We start from the raw sequence: 15,285 nt of genomic DNA, 5'->3' as shown, positions 1-15,285 counted from the left end.
GGGGAAGCCACTGCTTGCCCTTGGATTGGTAGCATGGAATGTTGGTATTATCTGGGTTTCTGCCAGGTACTTGTGACCTGGATTGGCTACTGTATAGTGGGCTATATGGCCCTCTGGTCTGACCCAGGATGGCTATTCTGATGTCTTTTCACTATTATGCTAATATTCTATAAAGAAATGTAGGTGCCCATGTTTCTTTATAAAATAGGCTCCTACCAGACACCCAGTTATAGAACTTCTCCAATGTGTGTAAGTGTATTTTATGAAACAAATGTGTACATCACAACTCTCCTTTCTGACCAGTCACATAAATCACATAAAAGTGGGTGCACTTGTACCTGCACATACATTTAAAACATGCATGTAGTTGCACAATTTTATAAAAGTCATCTTCTACATATAAAACAGGCTTTACATGCAGAAAAAAACTTTATAAAACTATCCCTTAAAATTTAGCAATTGGAGAAAGATGAGGCTGGACTTCATTGGGTTGGAAATGTCCTTGGGATATGTGTGTACAAATAGGATTATTTTAGATGGCCATGTGATGCCATCAACACACTATGCAGAACTCAGGCTATCTTATTTATCAGTGTGATCTAACGTTAGGGATGGCAGCCCAAAAAGTTGTACAGATTTTTTTTTTTCCATTTGTAAAGAGAGTACACTTTTCTTGCATTTTGTGAAAGAGGGCAAACACTTCTCAAGGAGTGCAGTCTTTCCGAGGTGTCCTCTTTGCACATAATGTTCTTTCTTGAAAAGTGTGCTTTCTTTACACATAATGTGCACTCTTTAAGAAGAGAGCACACTATATCGGCAAATAATATTTTATCAGTTGACTGCCCATCCCCAATTAATGCAGGTACATTATAAACACTGGAAAAACAGGGCATCCTTTCAGAATGGTCATACAGGAGGAGTTTGTGCACAAGTCAATGACGGACTCAAAAATTAATATATTAACTTTACCACAAGTAATGTATTGCTACCATTTATTTCTATATATAGTTGTTTATCTAAAACTCTGTAAATTTAAGGGTCCTTGTTTTTCATCAGTAAAGTTACTATTCACTATGTGAATGCCTCAATTTTTCTTATTTTGTTCCTTTAACTCAAACTGCATTTGATCAGTAAACAAGTGTCCTAAGGCTACAATATGCAGAAGGTGAGCCAGTAAAGTTCCACCAGAGGGGGGAAAAAACAAAGGGTAAGTTTGATCAATGTGCATTTTGTTTAGACTAACTTTTGACTTCTATTGTAGGAGATTGATGGCAAATCTTTGCTGCTTATGACAAGAAGTGATGTCTTGACTGGACTTTCGTTAAAATTGGGTCCTGCCCTCAAAATCTATGAGTATCATGTAAAACCATTGCAGACGCAACACCTGAAGAACAACTCTTCCTAGGGTTTGGCCATATTGAGGTTATATGCCCTCAAGTAACATAAGTAATTTGGTTTCTTATGATGGAACTTCAAAAAAGAAAAGTGGGGACTGTAATATTGAGATTTAAACCAAATGAAAATTTATATCCTATTGGATAGATTAGGCAATAGACTTCAATGGCTCTTGACTTGTAATACCTTTCCTTCAAGGTTTGCTTATCAGATGATGATAGGATCATGCCTGTAAGAAGTGAAAGTTGAAGATGCTACATATAAAACAAAAGATTTTGGTAGGAGGTTACATTTTAAAAATCGGTGAAGAAATGTACTCCAAAGAAGCTTAGCACAACTTTTTTTCTTTTTTCTTTTCCCTAAGGGGGGACTCTGCACCTTGTTATATGTGTTTATTGAGATGAGACAGCAGGCTGCTCTGTTATGGTTCCCACCTGAAGACTTATTTGGGTGGTGTATGACAATGCGTGAAGACACGCAGGTATTATCCCATCACATGTGCTTGTTCTGGAGAGAGTCCTTCTTGTGCAGTTTGTATATTTTTGACAGTCAATATTTTCACTAAGGCCTAAAAGTTCTGTAAATCTTATTTTTAAGCAGCTTCCATTGTAGTGGTAAAAAAAAAAAAAAGGAAGAGAAGCAAGGTTTTCCATTTTGTTTATATTTATAACAACTTGTGACTGAACAAAGAAATTTGCCGAATGTGATAGACTTGATTCTTGTATGAATTTTTATCTTGTGATCTGGGTAATAATGAGTGATTTTTTTGATGTTCTGTTTGGTTCATTATTTGTATGCTTCAGAGAACTTGAAAAAGCAGCCTGTTTCTCGTGGTACCTCTCTCTGTTAAACGAGAAGTCTAGCTTCCTGAACTGTTCTCTACTGGCACAAACCCCTTTTTTAATTACTGTGAAGAGCTCTTGCTATATAGTGAAGAGGCGGCTCCAGCATTTATAGAACATGGTTTTAAGAGTTGTGGTTTTATGATTTCCATCTCAAAACGGTCAAGAGCTCAGTCCTATGTTTCCTATTGACCAGACAAATAGAAACTCCAGAATATTTTGGACTTCATAGAGCACAAGTACTACCAAACCAAACTCGGCTGGTGGTGGATCTATCAGCCCACTTCATATGCAGAAAAATTAGTATTTCACTGCAGTTTGGTTTGGGATCTGTGTGGTAGTTTTATCTGTTTGTTACAATTAAAGATGGTCTTTCTCATTTTATTTTTTTCTACTTGAGCAATAGTGAACAGGATCATATAAAATGCTGGATTACGTTACATTTTCTTAACCTCTTTCTTACCCATTGCTGCTGTGTTTCTTTCTTTTAATAAACCTCTTGAAAATGTGACAGGCTGCTCTGTTTATATTTTAAATAGGGTAGGGTGGAATAAGGAAAGATGCTCATTTTAAAGCAAGGGTTCGCAACCCAGTCCTCAGGACACACTTAGCTAGTCAGGTTTCCAGGATATCCACAATCATATGCATTAGTAGGGGTGTCCAGCCTGTGGGCCGCATGCGGCCCCATGAAGTATTTTGTGTGGCCCCAGTCGAGGACAATGTAGTGTTTTCCTCTGCCGCCCCCGGGTGTTTACCATCTTGCTGGCTCCCTCCTGCAGCGTTTGCTCAAAGCCACGGGCAACAGATCCTATGTGCCGCATGTGGCTGACCCGGAAGTGTTCCCTCTGATGTCGCGACATCAGAGGGAACGTTTCCAGATAGCCGCAGGAGGCGCATGGAAGCCGCTGCCCGTGGCTTTGAGCGAACGCTGCAGCAAGATGGAGGAAGGAGCAGGCAAGACAGTAAACACCCACGGCACAGAAGGGAGGGAGAGAGAAGGGTGTGTTGGGACTTGAGAGGAAGGCGCTGCCCATGGCTTTCAGCAAAAAATGACTAGCAGTGAGGTGGGAGCCGGCCTGAAGGTAAACACCTGTGGCACAGAAGGGAGGGAGAAGGGCATGAGACTTGAGAGGGAGGGAGCACAAACTTAGGAAAAATGATGGAAGGAGGGAGGGGCATGAACTTAGGACACAGAATGAAGAGAAAGATAGAGGGAAGCATGAGCCATAAGATGGAAGAAATGAGGGAAAGAAATGCAGAGGTGAGGGAGATAATAGAAAGGGAGAATTGGGTGTCTGAGAGAGGGAAAGAGATGGTGCAATTGGGAAGATAAAGAAAGAGGAGAACTGTTGGGCAGAGAGGAGGGACAGAGAGAAAATTATTGGACATGGTGGTGGGAGAGGAATGAGATGGAGATGCATGGGCGCAGAGAAAAGAGAGAAAACATGCTGGGCCGAGGAAGCCTCCTAGACTTTTTTTTTTTTTTGGGGGGGAGGGTATTAAAAGAAGTGCCAGATTGGGCGTGGGAGAGAGCTTATGGGACCAGAAACAGAGGACAGAGAGAGAGATGGTGAGCAATGGTCTGAAGGGAGAGAAGTTGAACCTGGGGTGGTGTGAAGGAAGAGGGAAAGAGATACTTGAAGGGAGAACTGTTGGGAAGAGAAATAAAGAAATGGTGGACCTGGGGAAGGGAGGCAGGCAGGCAGGGGGAGAGATGGGATGGGGGCAGTTGGAAAGAGAAAGGGAGAGAAGTTGGATCTAGGGATGGGAGGGAGGGAGAAATGTTAGGCCTGTGGATGGAAGGCAGAGAGATGCAGCATCTCTCCTTTTTTTTCTCCATTTCATTGTTCAGCATCAAGGGGGGAGGGAAGAAGAAAAACAGAAAAGAGAGGGAGCAAAATGGACCGTGGAGATAGAGGGGGGAGATATGGAACCATGGAAGGGCAGGAGGGAAGAGAGCTGGGATAAGATGCTAGGGGTTGGAAAGAAAGGGACAGGGAGTTATAGCCTGACCAGTGGAGAGAGGGAGGGGGATTCTGAAAGTGGTGAGCCATGTGGATGAGGTCAAAAGGGAGATGACAAGATGAGTGAGAGAGCAGTGAGTACAGTGGTAGAAATGTGATAATGGGGAGTAGATAGAAGGGAATAGGAGGCTGGGAAAGGAGTGAGATGGGAAAATGGGAGCGCTAGAGACTGAGAGAAGATGGAGAATTGAGAGGTAGCTAAACATTTAAAAAGAAGAAGGGTGAGAAAGAAAGCAGGATTTGAGTGGACAGAGGCAGAAAAGAAAAAGTTAAGAAAGCTGAAAGGGAAAAATCAATACGTTGGAGACAGGCATAAGAAGAAAATAGAACGAGAGAAGAGGAGGAAAAAATGGACAGCAGACACTGGAAAGAGAATTAGTTGAAGATAGAGAAAAAGCAGAAAGAGAAACTGGGACCAAGATGATGGAAAAACAAAACATCCAAACAACAAGGTAGAAAAATTGTTTTATTTTGAATTTATTAACTGGAATATGTTAGCTTTGGGATATGTGCATCACAATTATTTTTGTATTCAGTGGCATAGTCATATACAGCTGATTTGGGGGAGGGACTGGAGCCCAAAATCAGTGGATGGGCACCAAAGTTTCTCCCTGCCTGAGTGCAATTTATAAATACTTGAGCTAGTGGGGATTCCCAAGTTCTTCCAACTGAAGACATCTTCCTCCAGTCTAGCAACTCAAAATCTCCAAGTTTTGCAGCCAATGGCAATATCCTTAAGCTGCCCCTGCTTTCTTGCATGCATGAAAGCCAAGGGGGTGGGGGGGGCAGGGAAGAGGGAAGGCAGCAGCTCTGCAATATTGCTGCCAGCTGCAGAACTTGGGAAGTTGGAGGGGGATGAGGTGGCTGTCAATTGGTGAGGCTTAGGGATCCCTACTAACTACAGCAGGGGAGATATTCATTTTGAGGGAGCCTAAGCTCAAAGTGGGAAGCCCAAAAAAACAGTAATATTTAACCTGATTAAACAATCCTCCACGTGCGCTGCTGACAGCTGATTCAGCATCCCCGCTCTGATGAGGCTCACCTCTGAAGAGGCTCACCGTAGCTGTAATAGAAGTGAATGGGAGAACCAGGAGCACATACCCCTGCTCATCAGAAAGGGGATGTGGAAGCCTGTGGCTGCTCCCACTGTCAGCGATGTATGTGGAGGATCACTCAGTCAGGGTAAGTATTACTGCTTTTTTGGGTTCCTCTCCACAGTGTCCCTTTAATGAAGGTTTATTATTAGATACATACATCTTTTATATTAGTGATTGCAAATTTGGGACCTGCTCAACCTTTTTGTTTTTGCTAATCAGCTAGTGTTAGTGCGGCCCCAGAAAATTTATTTTCGGCCAATGTGGCCCAGGGAAGCCAAAAGGTTGGACATCCCTGCATTAGAGAGATCGCATGCAATAGAGAGAGCACATGCATATTCATTGTGGATATCCTGAAAACCTGACTGACTAGATGTGTTGAGAACCCCTGTGTTAAGGAGATGCAATTTGAATTTCTCCCAGTTCAAGTATTGCTGGTGTATCTCTATATAAGGCAAATTCTGCTAGCCACAGGAATCATTTGACATAGCAAAAACACTCCCATAAAGGAAAGGTGAAGATAAGACTTTTAGTAGAACACAATTTGGTACCGTGAGAGTTTATGAAAATTCCTTTTTATGCTTGAAACCTGGTTGTCTCTTAACAAATGGAGACAGCTGCATAGCTCATATTGTTTCCATGGCAATGAGCACACTGCTAGTGGCTGGGGCTCTACTGGATGACTGTCACCCAGCAAAACTAGAAAGACTTTGGCAACAAGTGTTATGGGTGTATTAGTAACTAAACAATAAATTCAGAATAGTACCAGCCCCCTTACATGCTCCAGGCTTTGCATGTTCATGTCTGTTCTCTGTACAGTTGCAAATTTCTTCCAGTCCTCTTTGCACTTCACATATGGGGGTCTAGGCTGTGAAGATAAAGAAATTTTGCACAAACCATATTATGGATGATTTGATTTTTGATTAATTTTGTAGATATATCAATACATCTCCATTGTACAAAGAAGTTCTCTAATCTTTCACAGTTCCGCTCTCTCCTCTCTTTTGTTTTTATATCTCAATTCTCTGATTATAAATAAATTATTCCAATGCAATAGGGATAGTATGCTGAACCAAGGATCTTGCATCTGCTCCCGGGAGTCCATTGTAGGAGATACTGATCACTGTTTTCAGTACCTCCTCCTTCTCCCTGCTCTCTGCTGCCCCCAGTCAGTTATTTGTTGTGCAAGCAAGCCTGTAGGAGCAACTTGATCTGCTCCGTCTTCTTTTTTTGTTTTTCAAGCATGGATTTTGTGCTTCTGCTCATCTTCAGTGACTGCCTAGCCTGTGTGAGAGGAGCAGACTTTGTTCTGCAGCAAGAGGTGGAACCTGCTTAGCCAACCTGCTTTAACTGTGGAGCTCCCAGGTTTCCTCTTCTGTTTGCTCACTCCTTGACTTGATCAGGAGTGCTAGTGCATGCAGCATGGGCACCAATTGCGTTTCTTCAGAGCACACTGGGTCTGCAGCACTTTCCTCCCCTCCCCCCCTCCTCATGACGTTTGGATTCTGATCCCAGGGTTTGAGGCTTAGTCCAGCTGTGGCCCAACTGGCAGCTGAAGAGTCAGAAGAGGTAGCTTTCCTGGTGGCAGAGCTCCTCTCCAAATTCCAGATACTCTGAGAGGAGCTGTGGCAGGCTGCAGCACATCTTCCCAGCATCTGGTCTGTGAGTAGAGCTTTCACAGCCTTTAGGGCAGTTTAGTGGGGGTGAGGTCTGAATTTGTTGTTTTTCTGGTTATAACTTGTAGCCTTGTTCCCCCACCCCAAATATCCTAAAATCGCTGGTTTTGACTCCTCCGTTGGAGTTACAGCCGTTTTTTCAGCAGGAAATCCTGATGGTGGCCATCTTGGATTTTTCCCGATGTGATTTTTAAGTTCTCAAACTTCTTCAAAAAGCCTCATTTTTTATTCTAACCACCAGGGATTGGGTCCTCATGCTATAATGACATGAATTCATGCAAAGTTTGTGCCGGTTGGGCACCAGAAGAGTGCTCTTTTGGTGCATGTTCTGTCGCGTAGGCTTTGGGGTGCTGGGACTGGGACCTTGGGTTCAGCCTCTGACCATCTTATTAATCCTGCCAGATGACTGTTTGGACAATTAGGAGATGATTTATTCCCTCTCAAAGTCCCGTAATGTGGCATCAGTACCTAATAAAGGCACTGATGGCCCCAAAGCAAAAAGAAAGCGCTCTAATCTTCTTCTTAAAGGGGGTTCTCGGTCCTCTATGCCCTTTACACCTGACTTTGTGAACTTGTTCTGGCAAGCCTGTGTCGGTGCGCTTGTGCATCTTCTGAGTCAGCTAGAGTGCGTGATCTTCTGCACAGTCTCCTGAGCCCCAGCTTCTGCTTCTTAGTAGAGGCCCGTGTCTCCTTCGGACAATGACAGCTGGTCGAAGAGGTACCCTGAAGATGATGATATCCTCTTTCTCAGAGTGAAGCCTCAGATGCAACACTGGGTGAAGTCAATCAGGGTTTGAGTGCTGCTGCAGACCATGACGAGGACCTCTCTGTTCGCAGGCTGTTCAGATCTGCTGCACTAATGTCATTGAGTCTCTGAAGTAGTTCAAGATTTTATCATCCTCAGCGGGGCCTGCTCTCAGCCTACCAATTTCTCGTTGCATCTGGATATGAAAGTTTTGATTTCTGAGCACTGGGAGAATCTTGAGAGCTCTCTCAAGGTGGCTAAAGCTATGTTTAAGTTATATTCTATGGACCAGGAGTTCCAGATGTTTGCTATGCTTAAAGTGGGCTCTGGTGGCTCAGGTGACCAAACACTGGTCACTTTCCAGTGAAGGAGGCATAGTGCTTAAGGATCAACAGGATCGTAGACTTGGATATGTTGCTCAAAAGGCAGTTTGATGTGAGGCCTTAGCTCTGGCGGTGAGGGCTGCTGCAGCTGCGTTCTTTATGGCTCGAGCGTGCCATTCTAAATTGTATGACCTAGGCAGCACGCCTTCTGATCCTCCTGGCTAGCAGTTGCTGGTGGGAGTGAACTATGTGGCTGATGCTTTGTATGATCTGCTGAGAGTAATGGGCAAGATCTCAGTTTTATTCTGTGTCTGCTCAACCGACCAATGGGTTCTGGAAGTCATCAGGGATGGCTATAAGTTGAGTTTGCCTGTCCTCTCTCTTCCTGGTTTGTAGATTCACCGGTGGGCAGACCAGTAAAAGCAACCTAGGTCCATGCAACCCTCCAAAGATGGCTGGACATTCAGAAGATCAAACAGACACAGATTTGGGCTCCAGCAGATACTCTATATACTTTGTCATGCTCAAGAATGGCTCAGAAGATTGGAGGCCAATCATGGACCTCAAGTACGTCAATGTGACTCTCAAAAGTGCCTCATTTTTGTATGGAGACCCTCCTGTCTGTCATTGCCTCAGTGCAGCTAGGGGAGTTCCTGGCGGCGCTAGACTTATTTAAGCAATTATATACCACTTATACCACATTCAGGCACTCAAGCATTTTTCCCTGTATGTCCTTGACGGAGATGTATCTTCACATCCCAGTATTTCCAGATCCCATACACTTCCTTTGTTTTCATGTCCTGGAACAGCATTTTCAGTTCAAGTCTCTCCCATTTGGTCTGGCTACAGCCCCCCGGACCTTAACAAAGGTGATGGTTGTAGTGGTGGCTCACCTCCGCAAATTGGGTTGTCTTGTCCACCCTTGCTTGGACAACTGGCTCATCAGAGCACTCTCGTGGGAGGAAATGGAAAGAGCATTTCAGACCATCTTGACGACTCTTCAAAGTCTGAGATGGATTGTCAACTTGAAGAAGAGCTAGCTGCAGCCAGTTCAGTATATGGGTGTCTGATTCAACACAGAGTATGGCCGTGTATTTCTTTCAGAGGCACGCAGACTGAAACTTGGAAACCAAATCTCAGCTCTCCTGGCTCAGCTGTTGGCCTAGGATAGTGGTCGGCAAACTACGGCTCGCGAGCCGCATGCAGCTCTTTAACCACTTGAGTGCGACTCGCAGCTCAGCTAGCTAGAGCAGGGGTGCCCAACCTGCTTCCCTTCCCCGTAAAGAGGACGCTGAAGTGCAGGGCCGACCAACTTTCGCCACAAAACGTCAATTCTGATGTCGAAGAGGAAGTTCTGGGCCAGCCAATTGCTGCCTGGCTGGACTGGAACTTCCTCTCCGATGTTAGAATTGACGTCAGGTGGCAAAAGTTGGTCAGCCCGGCGCTTCAGCGTCCTCTTTACGGGGAAGGGAAGCAGGGAGAACTCGGAACCCAGCGATGGCCTGTTCCCCAATGGTGGCGGTGGCAGCCTATTCCCCGGTGGCAGTGGCAGCCTGTTCCCCAAAGGCGGTGGCTTGGGGGAGGGCAGGGAGGAAGACAGAAAGAAAGAAGGGAGACGGGAGACTGAAAGACAGGTAGACAGACAGAAAGGGGGAATGCAAGGAGAGAGAAAGACAGAAAGAAAGAAAGGGAGTATGGAGAAAGAAAGAAAGGGGGCATGGAGAGAGAGAGAAAGACAGACATACATACAGAAAGAAAGGGGGCATGGTCATGGAGAGAGAAAGAAAGAAGGGGCAGGGTGAAAGAAAGAAAAAGTTGGGGGAGGGAATGAAGTCTGGAGGAGAGGAAGCATACAGGAGGCTGAAAGAAGGGAAGAAATATTGGATGCACAGTCAGAAGAATAAAGTGCATCCAGAGACTGATGAAATTACCAGACAACAAAGGTAGAAAAAATGATTTTATTTTCAATTTAGTGATCAAAATGTGTCTGTTTTAAGAATTTATATCTGCTGTCTATATTTTGTACTATGGCCCCCCTTCTACTAAACCACAATAGCGGTTTTTAGTGCAGGGAGCCTATGAGCAGCGCAGAACATTCAGCGCAGCTCCCTGCGCTAAAAAACGTTATCGCGGTTTAGTAAAAAGGGAGGGGGGTATATTTGTCTATTTTTGTAAAGTTGTTACTGAGGTGACATTGCATAAAGTCATCTGCCTTAACCTCTTTGAAAATCCGCGGAATATAAATGATAATTAACATTTTCTCTGCGTACAGTGTGCTTTGAGTTTTTTTAAATTTTATTGTTGGTAGATCATTTTGACTTGGCCACGAAGGTAAGGGGGAGGGAAAGACATCTAGTAATCCTTTTAGGCTTGACTGTGCAGGGAATTATTTTTGTAAAATCATGTTTTGTTATGTGACTGGCATTATTTAGACTTTAATTTCTATGAATGAATATAATGAAAATGATATAAAATTGCTTGCTTGTTTTTATGTGCGTGCACTCAAGGGAAGTGGAGAGAGAGTGGGCTGAGGACGCTGAAGGGAAATGGGGAATAGAGAGTGGGGAGAGGATGCTGATTTATAAATTGACAATTGTACAGAATATTGTTTCTTTTTATACTTTAATATAATAAGTTCAGTATAAAACTATTTGAGGCTTGTGTGGATGGGATCAGATGGTTGGCGGGGACGGAGACAAATTTTTCCCTGTGTCTCTCAAGGCTCTGCCACGATTAGATTTCGAGCACGTGCGGGCGAGCAGGGTGTCAGTCGGGTTGACGTAGCCGTCGTAGCACAAGCGGGCGCGGGGTATGGCTCTCAAAAGAAATCTTAATCGTTGTACTGCTGATCTTTGGCTCTTTTGACTAATGAGTTTGCCTACCACTGGCCTAGGATTATCTTCAGGTTCTGGGCTCAATGGTAACCATGATAGAGGTGATTCTTTGCAGCACTCCTTTCTCTCTTGCTGGTCTCCACAGAGGGACTCTGCATATTTGACTGTCCTGGATGACAGTGGCCTGCGGCAGCATGGCCTAGACTCTTCACCCTCAGTTATTGACCTCAGGGATGCCTCTCCAGTTGACTCCTGGAACACGTTAAGAATAGATGCTAGCTTTCCCCATTCTCCTGTTCTTTACTGTAGGGCTGTCGCTGGCTTTGAAACCATCTGACTGGGGGCTGCAGGGAGGAGGAGGAGGTACTGAAAACAGTGATTAGTATCTCCTGCAGTGGACTCGTGGGAGCGGATGCAAGACCCTAGTTTCAGCATACCATACCATAAGATATTATCAAGGTAAGAACCTAATCTCTTTTTATAGCCCTTTAAAAACTAAAGTAGACTGAGGAATGAATAGACATTCCAACACTGAATTAAAATGTCACTTTCTCTAGTTGGTAATATAAGTACGTTTTAATGGAATACTTCACATTTTTCTTGGTTCCAGTGAAGTCCCTCACAATAGGAATACCCTCTTCCAAGCATTTGTTTATTTTGTCATAGGAACATAGTACAAGCTTTGCATAGATACTACAATATTGGGATACAAAGTTTCTTAGCAGAAGTCATATCCAATACACACCCCTCTCAAAAAAAGAAGGATTTTTACCCCAGAGAACTTACAAGATGTGGCATCAAAGGGAAAAGAAGATGGTAAGGTGGTTGCAGAAATGATTTAGTGATAAATTACAAGGGTGGGAATCAGTGAATTACATTACATTACATTACATTACATTACATTACATTACTGACTTCTATTCCGTCTGTACCTTGCAGTTCAAGGCGGATTACATCAAAAGATGACTGGACATTTCCAGGAAAAATTACAATTTAAGGAGCTGGTTACATAGTAGAGTCGTGAGGAGGGATTAAAAGATAGGTAGAAGAATAAGGATTACGTTTCAGAGAAGTTAAGTAGTGGATGCTGGAAGCTTTGATGAGTTATAAGGGAATATTACGGGAAGAGAGGAGAGGTTGAAGGGAGAGATATCGGGGGGGGGGCGATAGGAAGAGGGAGTTAAGATATCTGGATAAATTTTTTGAATAACAGGGTTTGGATTTCTTTTCGGAAAGATTTAAAGTCACTTGTTGCTGTCAGCAGGTTGGAGATTAGGAGGTCCAGTTTTGCTGCTTGAGTTGCTAGTAGGTAGTCATACATCCTTTTGCGCTGAGTTCCTTTGAAAGGGGGGTAGGAAAACGGGGACTGGGTTCTCCTTTGTCTGGATGAGAGGCTCCGAATTAGGCGGTTAAATGCATTTTTGATGAAGAATGGCTTTTCCACCAATGTATTATTGCCTAGTGATATTTTGTTTCCAAAGTGATATGGATTACAGGTGCTAACAGCTGTGGGACAGGGCTCTCCCACTGAAATAGCCCCCACACTGGACTGGGGATTTTGCAGAGCAATAAGCAAAACAGAAAACAGTGTTATACATACATTAGAGGATTATGCTTTGTAGTCCCTGGAGAAGTGACTTGAGGTTGGGGGGAGATAACAATATCTTAACAGAATTTAATATTTGACAGTAGGCTCAAGAGTGGCATAAAAAACAGCTTCAGGCGTGCAGAGACATGCTCAGAGATTAGTGAGGCAGGTGAAGATTCGGGCTTTGGAATTGTGCATCTTTCTTATACAGAGGATCCATATTTATCCAGGACTCATTACTCACCCACCCTCTCAAACAACATCTGTATGGTTAGGGAGCATTGGTGTCTGGCACTAGCTGGGATGCACATGCCATTGCAAGACTCTGGGGCAAAATCTCCAACTGGGCTGTATGGAACGCCATGAAACTTAGTTTTTGGTGCATTGAATGCCACATCTTGGAAAATCTGGAAGACTTCACTTTATAGCTTTGCAGCTGGCTTTCTTCGGACTGTGCCTGTTATATTGCCAAATGGGTTGTCCGAAGGCAGCAGCACCTGGTGATAAATTCCACACATAATTATCAATTTCTCAAAAGGTAATGCAAACAGAATAAAAGCATCAAACTCCAAATGTGTTAATGGGCCTCAATGGCTACTGCACCCCCCCCCCCCACATTACCCCTAGAAGTAAAGGTGACAGTGGATACCAAGTTCTATCACAGCTTCAGGTACTGTGGCCATTCCTAACAGAGCAGCAAGCAAGTGTAAGGAGTAGTCTAGTAGTCAGTACAGTGGACTTTGAACAATGGGACCCTGGTGTAACTCCCACATTGAACTCTTATTTCTGTACAATATATGAGCCCTCCTGGACCATAATATATACCATAACTAGCTTTATAACACACCTGCGATGGCTATAGCAGTGGTGTACCTTTAAATACAGTAGGTCTTTAATCTGTTCCTAGAGGGATCACAAGATGGGATTAGTACCTGGTACTGTTATTTAAAATCCACGGCACTGACCACTAGGCTGTTCCTCTGCTCTGCAGATATGTCCATGTGGCCATTTTGTACAAATGATGCCAGACAGATATTTTTGTGTCTGCTTTTTTGGCATTCATATTTTAGACATTTCATTTTGGAATATGGCTGTTCCTTTTGGATGTTTTCAGCACAAGAACGTCCTCCTCTTCAGTTTTCAAACAGAAAATCCTAAAGTGCTTTCTGCTTTGAAAATGGCTGCAAGATGGACAACTTTTTTTGAACATTAGGAGCAGGATATCCTAATTCCGACTTGGATGTTTTTTTTTAAATGTTTCTCCACACATTTCTCCTCTATAATGTCAGTTTTAGCCAAGCCTAGTTCATCAGAAATAGCATGACTCTTCAATGTACTCAAAAACTACACATTCTAACTATAGAACTCAATAGGGGGAAAAAAGGTAAATTTTAAAAGTTGTGGGATGAGAAGAAGATCTATTTAAAAAGAAGCAACCACTATAGTTAATCAGGAGTAACGGCAGTGTCACCTGTCTCTTCAAGTCTTAAAACTAGCTGAAAGAAACTACACTTCCTGTGTAAAACAAAGGTGCTCACATCTGTGCTTTGGAGAATTCAGAGCAAAACATCCAAAGGAATAAATAAGGGAATAAGGAAGTGGGGGGGGGAATTGATCAGTTGCAAAGGACACAACTATTGTCGGTCACATCTCATGAAGAAATGAAATAAATATACATTGGTGTCTCTTTCTCCCATCACAGTCAGAGGAAGGTAGGTAGAAGGACAGCAGCAGCAAAGAAAAACCTAGACACTCCACATCGTCTTAACCTTCAAGAAAAAATGATCAAGTATTGTTTTAGTTTGTTCTGTTTATGCTGTGAGACAGTTTTACCCTACTGAAGCTGTATTGTTTCTGTTGCAATATCTACGTAGTATGAAGGAGCGTTATAAGTGAGATTTTTACTGTTTTTTCTATGCTAGAGAAAAGACAACGTGTTAATGCTGCCTAGTGCTAAGAGAAGCTGGTGGTGGTGAGTAATGCTTACTAGGTATTCAGTGCTATATACCACCATGATCTGTCTTGACACAGTCATATGAATGTGGGCTGGTGAGAAGCTAAAAGGTAGATATGCCTAAAAGCATTTGCAAACGTGAATATGAGAGAGAATGAACATAATAATAAGCCAATCTAAATTAATGTGGGAGATAAGATGTGAATGCTGCACAGGTCAAAGCATATTTAAAGGTGAACACTGATCTCCGACAGGAAAAGTGGCACTAGTTTTTAATAGTTATTTCTCCATGGTAAATGGGCAGCCTTTAAAAAAAGGAAGAATGTTAATTATCACATGTTCTTGCAACGGAATGAAAAAAGAGGGCTTGATCAAGCCAGATTTATTTCTACCAGTGAAAGCATTTTTTTTAAAGTGTAAAAATCAGTCCCATAGGACGTAATAAGAGCTGTATGACTGGACGGGCTACATGACGGCTAAAATTCCTCCATATGTGCCTAACTGGTCCCTCCGCTCTTAGGATAAAATACGCCTCAAAACGCCCCCTTATGCCTTTCAAATGCAAACCGCCAAACAATATTCCTACTCTCACTTCATATCGAGCCACTGGAATCGACTGCCACCACAGATCAGATCCCTTGAAGGACTCCTCAACTTTAGAAAAGCAATAAAAACATACCTCTTCACCTAACCCCCTACACCTAACCCATGGAGTTCAAAGAAATGTATATTGGTACCAGAACCAGTATGTGTCATGAAAGGAAAACTTTGTAAAATCTTGCACTGTAATTATGGCAGATCTAACCTGTA

At 43.2% G+C, this 15,285-nt stretch overlaps 2 protein-coding genes across 9 annotated transcripts in view; one reads left to right on the top strand and one right to left on the bottom strand.

Annotated features, from left to right (window-relative positions):
• Window positions 1–15,285, top strand: part of SAMD13 (sterile alpha motif domain containing 13) — a 44,963-nt gene that overhangs the window by 19,153 nt on the left and 10,525 nt on the right. Inside the window, exon 4 of one of the 5 annotated variants that reach the window (XR_004536682.1) lies at window positions 1,132–1,207. The exons of 3 other annotated variants lie outside the window; for them this stretch is intronic. Coding sequence is in view for 1 of the 2 variants with exons in the window: in XM_033917211.1 (XP_033773102.1) it covers window positions 1,262–1,405 (144 nt within the window). In the remaining variant the exon portion in view is untranslated. Of the gene's footprint in view, window positions 1–1,131; window positions 1,208–1,261; window positions 2,749–15,285 lie in introns of those variants that run through there. One more of the 5 variants, XM_033917211.1, reaches the window with a different exon arrangement.
• LOC117346928 (uricase-like) overlaps window positions 12,154–15,285 on the bottom strand; it is a 100,022-nt gene continuing 96,890 nt past the window's right edge. For all 4 annotated transcript variants that reach the window (XM_033917204.1, XM_033917205.1, XM_033917206.1 and 1 more), the window contains exon 8: window positions 12,154–13,018. In XM_033917204.1, the coding sequence (XP_033773095.1) occupies window positions 12,944–13,018 (75 nt within the window). In that variant the 3' untranslated portion in view covers window positions 12,154–12,943. The remainder of the gene's footprint in view (window positions 13,019–15,285) is intronic.

This window comes from Geotrypetes seraphini, chromosome 12 (genome assembly GCF_902459505.1).
Source record: "Geotrypetes seraphini chromosome 12, aGeoSer1.1, whole genome shotgun sequence".
Lineage (NCBI taxonomy): Eukaryota > Metazoa > Chordata > Amphibia > Gymnophiona > Dermophiidae > Geotrypetes > Geotrypetes seraphini.
This window is presented reverse-complemented; position numbering and strand designations above follow the sequence as displayed.